A 12261-nucleotide genomic window follows, 5' to 3' on the forward strand; every position below is an offset into this window, starting at 1 on the left:
GATTTTCAGTGTGTGCTTTTAAGTCATTGCATAGCGCCCCCTGCCCTCATTCCTCGCCAGAAAAAAAAAACAGCTGACTGCACATATGCATAACTTGTACAGACATGCTCTTTGAGCAATGAGTGTATGCACTGTACATAGACTTCTACATTTACGTGTATGTACGTGTGCACATGGTCTGTGCATGTTTCCATATGACGTGATTAGTTCATGCTAAACTGCCTCCATACCAGCTGGGATCTGAATCATCTGCTTATGCAAATGAGTTCTTCTCTCTCGGGGGCAGAGAGACTCCACGTAGGATGTGGTGTGTACCGGTACGTGTGGACTAACACAGGAAGGAACATATCAAAAATCACATTACATGCACATGGATGACAATTAAAAAAGAAGCTGGCAGTTGGCAAGCGCACAACGTGCACAGTTTGTGAGGTGGTATTGAAAAACAGCATGCTGCCAGCAACAGAATTACAGCGGGTTTCTTTTCCCCTGGAAAGCCTCTTCGGCCTTTTTGGCTTGAAAAGGGGTTTGTATCTTTAGGAGTATTTGATGTTGCCCAGGCAAAAATTGCCCACACGCTCTTTCAGGGAAATATTTCATGATTATCTCACAGTGCGTGACATCCTAGTAAGTGTGGGACTTGACACAGCTCAGACACCAGTCTTATCATTCATGTCCCCACCCCCCCTCCCAATTTTTAGACTGTGAAGTTTGTGCACTCATACTCGATCATGAGAGACGGACTCATCAGTTGCGAATCACAACCATCACACTGATTTCTCTCACAAATTAATGGCAGCAATAAAGACAAACGGATAATCACAGAGCCAGTAAAGCTAGCACCGTTCTGGTCCAGGGATAAAAGATGATTGGATTCATGGCAACCTCTCAAGAGACAAATTATATGTACCTTGGAATCATTTTTCTGATCATTTAACACCGTCTCCCGCTTCTCTCTGAATCAAAACTTCAGCTTGATTTTTGCTGCCCTCGATGCATTGAGCCATTTGAATTTCCAGGGTGTGCTTTATTTGCTCCAGTAATTCAATGAAGCGAGCATGCCAGTGAGGAGCTTAGCTCATAAACTGAATCAACCCTAGTTCGAAGCCGTTATGCCCATGTGCAAGACACAACGCATCTAAGGAAATGGGTCTTGGAGGATAATTATTTTGGTATTTGTTTTTGTTATTTTTGGTAGGTGTGGCTGCGAGCAGAATAGCACTCACACTATCCTCATAAAACATCTGGGTGGAGGGTGGTTGGTGGGGTGGATGCGGGCTACTGGGTCCAGGAGGATGGGGTGATTGCCAGGACAATTCTTCTAAATCCACAATGCGTACGTGCGGAGAGACTCATAAATCAGTTATTGAGGTGATTGTGCACAGATTATGATATAATAATAAACAATATTATATATTGTTCTACATGAACAAACCAACCTGTGAGTGCGTTTTGGGGAAAAGTTAGGCACGCTATCTACCGTAAGCAGAAGTACCCCCGCCTCGGTTGAAAAGGGCCATGCTGGTCGGGAGTGCTCATTCTGCTGGTAGCAACACAACTGCAATGCATATATTTCATGTAGTCGTTTGTGAACCAGAGAAGTGCAGTTCCAACCAAAGGAGCCTCCGTTGCTGAGAAAACTGCACCCTCTCATGGGTCCAGCTCGGGGCTTACTGGTTGGTCCACGAGTGCACTCATGCCTGCAATCCACATGTACATGTATGTGGGTACAGGTGTACACGTATGTGATAGTAAGCACATGCATGTACATGTAGCTAAATGATTAGCCTTCCAGTCACAGTTACAGGTGCAAGGATACATGTACACATGCATGAGCCTCATCGTGTCTTCACCCTGCAAGGTGTTAGTTATGACAGTGGTGCCAAAGGAACATTATCATTTCACACCACTGTTCCATTTCTGGGCTACATCTTTCATAGTGTGTTTTAGTTCCCCCCCCCCAGCAAGCCAACGGCACAAACAGCACAAACCTACCTCGGGCGAGAACGGCTCATAGGCATTCAGCCTGTCGGGATCGTCGATGGCGTGGCTGTAGACCTGCTGCATGATGTGCTTCAGGTGGTCCCGCGTTGTCCGCGCTTTGTCCGGCCGAGCGATGCACGTCGTCCCTTTCCACTGCGAGAGAGCAAAAAACATAAATCCTAGAGGTACGGAGAGTCCACGGGACGGCATGTACATGTAGGTGTAAAGCCCGACAAAGCAATGCTCGGGCCATGGGCGGATCCAGGACCTGATATTTGGAGAGGGCAAATTATCTTTTTCGGGGTGAGTGGTCCGAAATGTGATTTCTTTAAAGACTATGTTGGGTGCAAGGCTACATGTGACTTTTGGGATTTTGCACACACTTTGGGTTGGAAGGGAAATGAAGAAGTCCCAACAAATTATTTTTATTGCTTCTTCTTCAACACCATGCGCTATGCTTGAGTTATCAAAGGAGCTTCAATCCCATCGTAAAAAAAAATTTGGGCCTCTATCTTCTCCAGTCCTTCCAACTTTCCCCAAGCCTCCGTTGTTGATTTCCAAGGAGCTGGAAACGTTGGGGGCTCACGGAAAATATAGCAAACACCAATACTGAAACCATGAGGAAAAAAATCCCCCCAGAAATGCTCCCATTTTTATTTAGAAAACTGGAAGGTTATTTCTGGGAATACCCTGCAAAAGTCAAGTGTGCTCCCTTGTGTAGAAATCAGGAAAGCACAAGCTTACAAAGTACAACCATTCCATAAATATTTTCCGTTACATGTATACGTCAATGCAAATGGACTTTAAAACTGCTCTCCACCATTAGTCTTGATCTCTCCCCCGGGTCCCATGACCGTTCTCTTGAATCATTACCCATACTTTGGGGAAAAATATTCAAGCTTTCAAAACCAACATACATGTATGATAATGCCATGGTTTCATTTTGGGCCAAATGTTGACTTGGACGAAATAGAAACTGCATTTACGCATCCAACGACTCTACGTAGTCCCTTGTTTACTATCGTACCTGAGCATGTACATACTGAAAAAGAAACTGGACTGGGGAATGATGCCCTCGTTTCTGTGGAAACTGCAAATATCCAAGACTTGGGAGTTAAATTTAGCGCCTCCGCAAGCAAAGCACATGTCTATATGCGTACAGTAAGTACGTATATACATATATAAGACCGTTAAATATAGTGCCTGCGACTATTTAAAGGCACCATTTACATATCCATACACTATAATACAGTAGGTCTGGCCAGCTAAAAAAGAGCCAGGAATGACGCTGAGCATCAGGGCTTTATCTGAATAGAGTAGGACCAGTGAACAAAGCTCAGGCTATACATGCATACTTCCTTAAGCATCAATTTGCACATGATTTCCCCTTCACAGGAAAGTTCTAAAAATAACCTCCAAACACCCCCCCATCATCATCATCTTTCAGGACGGGACTGCAGCAGGGGGGGGGTCACATGGCAATGAACCCGAGGAAACAGCGACTGCTGGTAATTTTAGAACAGGCAGGCTCTGAGGAAGAGATAAAGGCACTTCTCTCTCCCTCCCCCTCCCTTTTTGGAACTCGATACTACTGAGGGAGACTGTTCTCATTTCATCTTGAACTTGGGTTACACAAAAGGCACTCAGCTCCAATGAGTACGGAACGGGGGGGGGAGACAGTGAACCCTGTAAGGCATATGCCTCTTGCGGGGCTGGTATTAATTGCATGCTGTACGGAGTCGCATTCGTGATGCGCAAACGCCAATGTCTAGCGCACACTTATGCACGCAAATGCTCTGTGCTTAAACATAGAGCTGTTTACGAACTTTGCATGGCACAAACATGTGGTGATGTCATAGCTGTGGGCATCAACTCCGCAGTCAACAGATTTCATCAACAGTCAACAGATGTCCTCGTGAATTTTATGCATTGTGCAATAATTTTGTACTCAGCCCCTGTGCTGGTACATGTACAATGTACCCGTACATGTGCGTACGTATGTACGTCGGGCATGCTTCATGAATTCTGCAATAGAATAGACTTTTTGTTGGTGTTTAATCAATCTTCAATTTACCACCACGGGATGTAAAATGTTAGGCAAAGGCCAAATTGCAATTAAATTGGAGAAAAAAAATTGTTAGAAGCTGTCTATAATTTTCAAGGCTCATTACCCATGGCAGAACCAGCCCGTGGGCCACACCCACAACAATCCAACAGGGAGTACAAACTCCTTCATCCAACGTACATGTACACGCGAGATATGGAAACTGCCAGACGTGTGTACCATACACCTTCATGTATGTACCTAGCAAGCACATCCAAATATGTATTCAGTGCAACAGGAAAAAATGAACAAATTAAAGAGTGGCTGTATCTTCCTTGTTAGTAAGCGACATATGCAAACACAAACTTCCATTTTAAAGCCTCCTTTTCCATACACCCCTCATTCTGCACGTCGTCTAATGCAAACAGAGTAACACTTGACAACCATTCTCCCATGATGCACTGCAAAACTGAACGCTACACGTACATACATGTAGGTAACCTTCAGAGGCACACTTTCTAATAAAGTGAAACGCCGTTTTTCACAGAATACAACACTATACAACTTCCTTTCACGGTAAACAGCCCGTTCCAAAACTAACAATCACAACCGGGATTTTCCCATCTCTTGGCAGTGCCGTTAAGGCGATTCCATTTACTGTCACTGTATACATGTACTCACCAACTGTCTGACTGCATCAATGGCTCTGTTGTACTTTTCACATAGTGTGTGCATACTCTCATAACTGCAATAGAAAAATACACAGATTCCAGGTTAGACGTACATAATTGAACAATCAGAACAAGTCCTAATTTTTCAACATCCACTTTTTTCCGAGTGGTTAGGAAGAACTGTGTACATTTTACTCCCTCACTGTGCTTCAGTTTTTCAATTTCTTTCATTGCGGAAATCTCTGAAAGCAAATAAGTACACTACAGAAGTATAATTCTCACAATTTGGGGCACAAGAAGCTTCTTTGTGTATTGGTCCTGCCCCCTTCTCCGTGACCCCTGGCCAAGTCATCATTCCTCCTAACCCCAGCACCTTTCCCCCCCACACCTGAATCCCACTCGTCTGATTCTTCTCCTGTTATGTCTGAACACCTCCGCCGACTTAACACAATGCTTCCGCGCCATCTGACCCAAAAAGCCCGACGAGAGCCCCAAGTCTCCCCCCTCTCCCCCACAGATTGGCACATTTCTTGTTTTAGAACTTGAGGAAAACAAAGTTTCCCATGGAACAGGATACCGATAATGAGGAGGAATGACTAATAACGAATTAGCCCTGCTGTCCATCCACTCATCCAGCCCTTTCTCATCATTCCCTGATCCTTCACAGAGTGCAAAATGCACACACGCGCATACATGTACACATCCATCTACGTAAGCATGGTATCCTTTTCTGAAGTCTTACAGATCTCCTGCAGGTTCCACTGGCAATCAGGTTTCGGGAAAAAATCTTGCAAACCAAAGCGCCAGCATGATCCGGCTCCACAACTGAATACTGCCGAGTCTCTCTTTAGCTCAGAATAGACTGTTTACCCGCACGTGACTCGGAAAGCCACAATCTGGTGCCTTGACTCCCCTGCAGTACTTATCAAAGACTCACTCCTGCACCAACCCAGCCACAATTACTAAGCTTGACGGTACCCATGTTGTCGATGTAGGCACATGGAAATAGTCTTTGCAGAACTTCCCCATACATACATGTAAATGTATGTCCCGGGAGCTACATGTACATGTAGGTACATGGAACAAGGAAAATTGCCTGTCCCCCGTGACATAACTGAACAGTCTGATATTTAGTGAAATAGCCTGATATTTTAATGGAGTAGCTGGATATTTTACTGGAATATAGCTTCATATTTTAGTGGAGTAGCCTGATTTTTTAGGGGAATAACTTCATATTTTAAGGGAACAGTCTGATATTTGAGTGAAATAGCCTGATATTTTAATGGAGTAGCTGGATATTTTAGTGAAATATAGCTTCATATTTTAGTGGAGTAGCCTGATATTTTAGGGGAATAGCCTGATATTTAGTGGAGTAGCCTGATATTTTAGGGGAATAGCCTGATTTTTTTAGCCTTACCATACTTGTTGTGGAACCCCCTGATCTTTCATGGAACAGCCTATACTTTCAATTTCATCTCTGGTTTCTCACATTCTTTATACACATGTTTTTATCAACGTCTCTGGAGTGACTTGTGAATACTGCGGTTTGAGGTCTGCCATACACACTGTGACCACATACATGTACATATATGCAGTGACTTGTTCAAAATTAATATAGTACAACTGAAAATTAACGAGTGGGAAATCATGCTTTACTGAAAGAATGTTCTGGAGAGAGTTTGAATGGAGGAGGAGGCCACAAAACCGTCTTGCCATTCCCAAGAGTGAATGTAGGCACACAACCGTAACCCAAAGGAACCCATCCGGGTGGAGACGGGTGACGTTGTAGGAAGTGCAGCTTAACATTCCCCCCCTCCCCCCGCAAAAAAACCCACCAAGGAAGCCTCATGCAGCTGGGGTATGATGAGTCCTCAGGATGTTGAGTTTTTGTTGTCAGGATGTTTTCAATTGGAAACGGTTCTTGCCACTCACCTCTGCGACAGTCACAGTCTTTAAGAGGCAGTCCGGGAAACATATCTGCGCTGTCATTACCGGGCACCAAAACTGGCTAAGGGGTTGGCTTCACCAAAATATCCTTGACCAAACCCGACCTGTCTCCAATCCAGCCACTGACCAAAAGCGGGCAATGGCAAGTGGTCACCGAGGACCACGGGTCCTTTCTTGAGCATTAGACGGGCTTCAACAGATTACGCATCTCCACACAGGGCAACATCTTATAGCAAAGGCCAACTGCATAATATTGTGTATAACATCTACTGAAGCCACCACTGACTGGCAGGAGTCTGTATCTTTTATTGCCCTTTGCGGATCATCAATCATAACAGCAATTACTTGGACAAATCATGATGGGACACGCTGTTATCATCTGATTTTCCATGGAAAGATGATTATGTTGATATACAGCTACACTACATAACCAGACAAGTATAACATGGCTGCTGAAACGTTGGTTCTCATATAGTTAATTATAACATGCAATACTCAAAAATCATGGACAGGCTAGACATGAGCGTGTGTACACTGTACATGTACTCACTGTACCTCAGTCCAGGTACTGTGGTCAAAAAAGACCCCAGCAGACCAACGTGTGATAAAAGGATACAAAATAAAAGATGTTTTACCTTTTTGTGTCAAAGTCATTGAGCACATTCTTCTGCATGGCAGCCATGATTTCTGGGACATCTTCGCACACCCATCTGAGGGGAAAAAAATGAGGGAGAGCTTCCTGTAGCGCACGTATGATAACTCCACATCCACATCTAGGTGTACATTGTACATGTGACAGCAGGTATTGAAAACCTGGAATTTTGACACACGTTCCATATAGGACCAGGTTATGTACTGAGAAACTGATGTGACCTAACAGAGAATTAAACAAATGGTTTCATTTCACATAAGCTGTGACGATGGATATTTACAACACATCATGACATGCACCCACACAGCCAGCATTTTCTGGCCAGTTTCAACGTGTTCACAAATTCCAAGAAGTTACAAGGACCCACGCACTTACTTGATCGTGTCAACGATCTCATTTGCCCCGTCATTCTTGTCCTGTAATAAGATCATGCAATAAAATAAAATTACTGGCAACAAGCCAAATATTTGGAGGATATATATTACCCACCATGTAGAGTGAAAAAGGCTCGAGAGATTAGTCATTGGATACGTATGTAAACTAAACAGACCTCACGTTTCATCGTGTTCTTATCAAAAAGAATCTTACATCCTGCTTGCATTTTTTTCTCCACATACATTTCAATGAAAGTTAGACAGTACAAAAATGTTGAAAAAGGCGTGCATTCAGGACTGAACAAAAGTTTCCAGTTTGGTAACAACATTTTTAAAATAGTGTCGGCTCTCCACAGACTTTATACACAACCCAGGGAGAGGTAGAGATACAACATTCCTTCCTTTAACGTGACTTCAAATTTTTTGGTAATATTATTGACATATATGTAAGCCTGCATACATGTCACCCTACATCTAAAAAGGTTATCGACATAATTTTGATAACACTTCTACAGGAATTTAGACAACACATCTCGAAATGACAAACAGCAAACCCCGTGCACAGACGCAGCACACCATCACGACCATGATGTAGGCCTACTCATAATGGAATGTGAAAGGTCGATCATTCTGTGTCTCAACATATGTTTACCAGGTCTGCCTTTAAAATGAAAACAACACTACGAAAATTAAACTGAGTATGATTGACTTATTCAGGGTCAAGGCCAAGCCGACACTCCATTAAAACACGTTTTGGAAAAAAAAGGTTCTCGATGAAGCGTTGGCACAGGGCAAAATGCATACGACTGTTCAGAATAACACACCACGATCAACCAAATCAGCGATCGGATTAAATTGTTCTGCAAAGGTTTTTGAGCTGTTCGAGTGTACACAAACATGAGAAACAGCGTACTGCCTAAGGAACAAAACTACTTAGTGTGTACACAGAGAATACACTAGGACTACATACAAGTGTACTCTCAAACTGAACTCACCGTGTGCTGCAGTGGCCATGTATAAATCGCAGGTTCGGCGCCGGCTGGGCTGTGTAATCTAAGTTCCAGCGGCCTTTTCGGTTCCCCCTTTTCCTCGTCCATCCTTCCGGTGCGATTTGCTGGCAAAAAATGAATGCTATAGTGGCATTTTTGCGGAGAAATATACTATTTCCCGGCTGTGTGCTTCATTCCCTATGCACACACGTACAAAGAAAACCCACCCCGTAGATGTATCACGTGGCTCCCAAATCTTTGTTTGATTGGCTGCTTTGTGAAAGGAGCATCTCATTATTGGGAAAGGGGTGTTCGTTTTACGTCATCATTCATTAAACACGTCGCACGTGCATGCATAATGCACGATCATCACACAACCATTGACTGAGAAAAATAAAACCAATTTATTCAGAGTATCAAATATCCCCTGGATCGTCATTTGTCATTCATAACATTTTCACTACAGAGTTTTCTTTACTTGCCTTGTTCGTAGAAGTGAACACTGAATCCCCTCAGCTGAAGAAGAACATGTATATAGTTTACATCAATCAACCGTTCAGAAGAATTTCACTTGCTCTGTTGAAGTTATAGAAGTCGAGACAACCGTAATAAATAAAGTTAATAATTGCGAAATTTAAAACCCGTAACGGCTAAGCAACATGTTTTTCGGAGGAAAATGGCAAAAACTCGTTGAAGCGCATCTCAAAGAAGCACTCTTCAATAAACGGAGAATTTGGCGCTCATCCAGACTACGACGATACCAAAAAGTCCCGGGAACTACTGCAAACTTTACAAGAATATAACGTTAAACAAATGTATTGGACCATGAATGACTTGGCTCTTGAGCTAAAGACCAACAGAGAGGGGGAAACCCCCCTCTGTTTCTTGTCTGTTTGTCTTTTTTAGGCTTAGTATTTGTTTAACCTTCCAAAGCCTAGTTCCCGCTCTCGCAGACCACTGCTTGTGGACGCACGTGTTGTTTGGAATGATGCCAAACCAAACCGCATGTTCGACGTGGGCAGCGAGACGGGGAAACCCTCATATCGTGACTCATGTGACCAAAGGCGTTGTCATCACAAATATTATGCATGTTTAGTGGTTAAGCATCCTGAGAAAGACTAGCCCGAGTGAAGAATTAAGCATGAGACAATGACATCCTTGTCTATTTTTGTCTATTACATAAGGGGAAAAATAGAGGAAAAATTTATCAATGAAGTGTGGGTATTATAAGAGGCGATATTGGCAGCTAAAAGTCTACTCTAAGCAATCTACGGTGTCCTTTTGTATTGTCATGCCTTTCGTTTTAAAAGCTTTTAGATGAAATTGAATTCGACACGGGGAAAAGTTGCAGACCACCTTTGATGAATCATTTTGGCGAACCGGATTAAAGTCGTTGATAAGTTTTTTCTTTCCTTTGTTTCTACTAAATTCTAGATCAGACCTAAACAGTGCATTACCCCTCTTCAAATTGATAATATTTAAATATGAATAATTTTACCCCCTGGCCTATAGCTTCCTTATGCTTTCACCCTCCAACGCCCAAAACTGTCTCCGTACTTCTTTGTCAAATGATATCTGTAACCATTACCGTGTGTGGAATAGTGATGGGTGTGGTACTGGTGGAAGTGGGAGTTTTGGTTGGCGTTTGTTTTGGGTAATCCGTTTGAAAGTTTTAATTATGGTGCAAAGGGTTTCAATCATTTGATCACAACAATTGAAAGTGCCCCAAACCAATGAGAATCGTTGTTCCCTCATCACCAGTGGCATGCATACATCGATTGCCCCGGGCTTTGTGCGTGCGCATACCTTACGTAACAGCTTCCCTGAGTTGTGAAAGCACAAATCTTCCTATAATATTAAGATCTTGGAAACGTGATCTCCTGAAATTTGAGAGTGTCATTAAGTGTCATCTAACGCCACAAACGTTTTGCTTGCATTTTTGCTCTGCAAACAAAAACAAGTGTAACAAGTCTTTAGTTATTATTTAATCTCCATCTAACGGGGAAATGAATTTTGATACTCGACGATTGGGTTCCGGAATTCAGTCTCCAACCACTCGTTGTAATCCATGCTCTCAAACTCGTGTCGTCATGCTTTCGTCACGAGGAGATGAGCCGATGAGCCGCGAAAGATTTCCGCGATGACCATATATCGACACGGATCTCTCGTGCGGTTGACGTCAGCAGCGCTACCCGTACAACCCAACCGCGGGGAGAGTTCATTGGATGACGTACACGGAAAGCGCGCGGTTAGTATTACGCGCTCAAACCCGACCCCGTGATGCATGGAAAAGCCCCGTACATACAGCACGACAGAGATAGCAAAGGGCGAAATTGCATGATATCAGGCTGGTCGTATAATGGAAGGCATGACGTTGTGGCGGTATGGGGATGAATAATCGTGCTGGGTCTCTAAACATTATAATACGTGCGACGATTGTTGGATGAGTTCAACGTCATGCTGTTATGTTAATCATTAATCCATTTTTAGGTTGTAATACACGTGCTAACAGCACCAGTACCGATAACACGTACATATCATCGCTGCAAGAAATCAGCTGAAAATCCCAGTGGTCATCATCTTTAACAATTTTTCATAAATTCAACTTAGTGATAATCTCACTGTTCCTTTTTCTGATGGTTGGAGATGGATGATTATCGGCCTGCCCTGGAGCCCCGCATAATTATCGTCCAGAACAGCACATGCATGGATATGGCAGGGGATTTGGCGCGCCAAGAATTTCATACCACGGTTATCTGAAATATGCACACTTGTCTAACTTACGCATGGGAGTTTAAAAAATTGAACAAAATGAACGTTGAACACCGAAAATTGAGATCAGTTAACAAAGGAAGTGCATTGTGGCTGGTTTTAAGAAAGTTACAAAAAATATAAATCTTAAGGAAACACAAACCTATACGTATAACTCTAGAGGTAATGTTTTTTAAAGACAAGCCTGGCAGTTCAGAAAAGCTGTTTTATCCTGACTTGACAAATGGTAAAAGCACGGCGGTTATAAAAGAAACAAACCTAAAGTGAAATCCACAGGTACCTTTTTACTGTCAGACGCTTCAAGATTCAGCCCGTTCAACCTCTATTGCCCTGGACAATGAGAGCCACCACCAACTGGGAGACGACTGATCGGAAAAATGTTTGATATTAAGCATCATTACCATGGAAACGGATCCTGTGAGCTAGAATGACTTCCAGTTGTAGGCCTATATATCAAGATTGATAACTCGGCATCAGCTTTGAATCAAAAACGTAAGAACATAGTTTTGCTTGGCGTTAGGCAACTAACAAAGCCTGAACATCGATGGATGGTTTGGACTATCAAGTCGACCATTTGGGACTAGGTTCCAGGGCATGGTCGCACCGCAGGTTATGAATAACCGATTTCGTTTATCATTACGGAGGGAACCATTCACATGAAAATACATGTAACTGTACGAGATTTCACTGAGCATATGTACGCTGCGAAAATCGCAGCCAAAAGGGAAACATTGGTAACGACGAGATTTTTAGAAGTGAACCGACTTGGGTCATTCGATTGTTGTACACTATTATGAAGCAATTGACCGCTGTTCTAACCCGAGCTTGC

General features: G+C 43.1%; 1 protein-coding gene across 3 annotated transcripts in view; it reads right to left on the reverse strand.

Annotated features, from left to right (window-relative positions):
- dot1l (DOT1 like histone lysine methyltransferase) overlaps positions 1-8899 on the reverse strand; it is a 31889-nt gene extending 22990 nt beyond the window's left edge. For 2 of the 3 annotated variants that reach the window (XM_087144245.1, XM_087144243.1), the window contains exons 1-5: positions 8667-8898; positions 7673-7713; positions 7281-7355; positions 4709-4772; positions 1996-2136 (exon numbers count right to left, since the gene is read on the reverse strand). In XM_087144245.1, coding sequence (XP_087000371.1) covers positions 1996-2136; positions 4709-4772; positions 7281-7355; positions 7673-7713; positions 8667-8768 — 423 coding nt within the window. In that variant the 5' untranslated portion in view covers positions 8769-8898. Of the gene's footprint in view, positions 1-1995; positions 2137-4708; positions 4773-7280; positions 7356-7672; positions 7714-8666 lie in introns of all 3 variants that reach the window. The other variant, XM_087144244.1, reaches the window with a different exon arrangement.
- Positions 8900-12261: the final 3362 nt, after the last annotated feature.

This window comes from Acanthaster planci, linkage group LG12, assembly GCF_054643075.1.
Source record: "Acanthaster planci isolate LZ-2023a linkage group LG12, COTS_SCS, whole genome shotgun sequence".
NCBI lineage: Eukaryota > Metazoa > Echinodermata > Asteroidea > Valvatida > Acanthasteridae > Acanthaster > Acanthaster planci.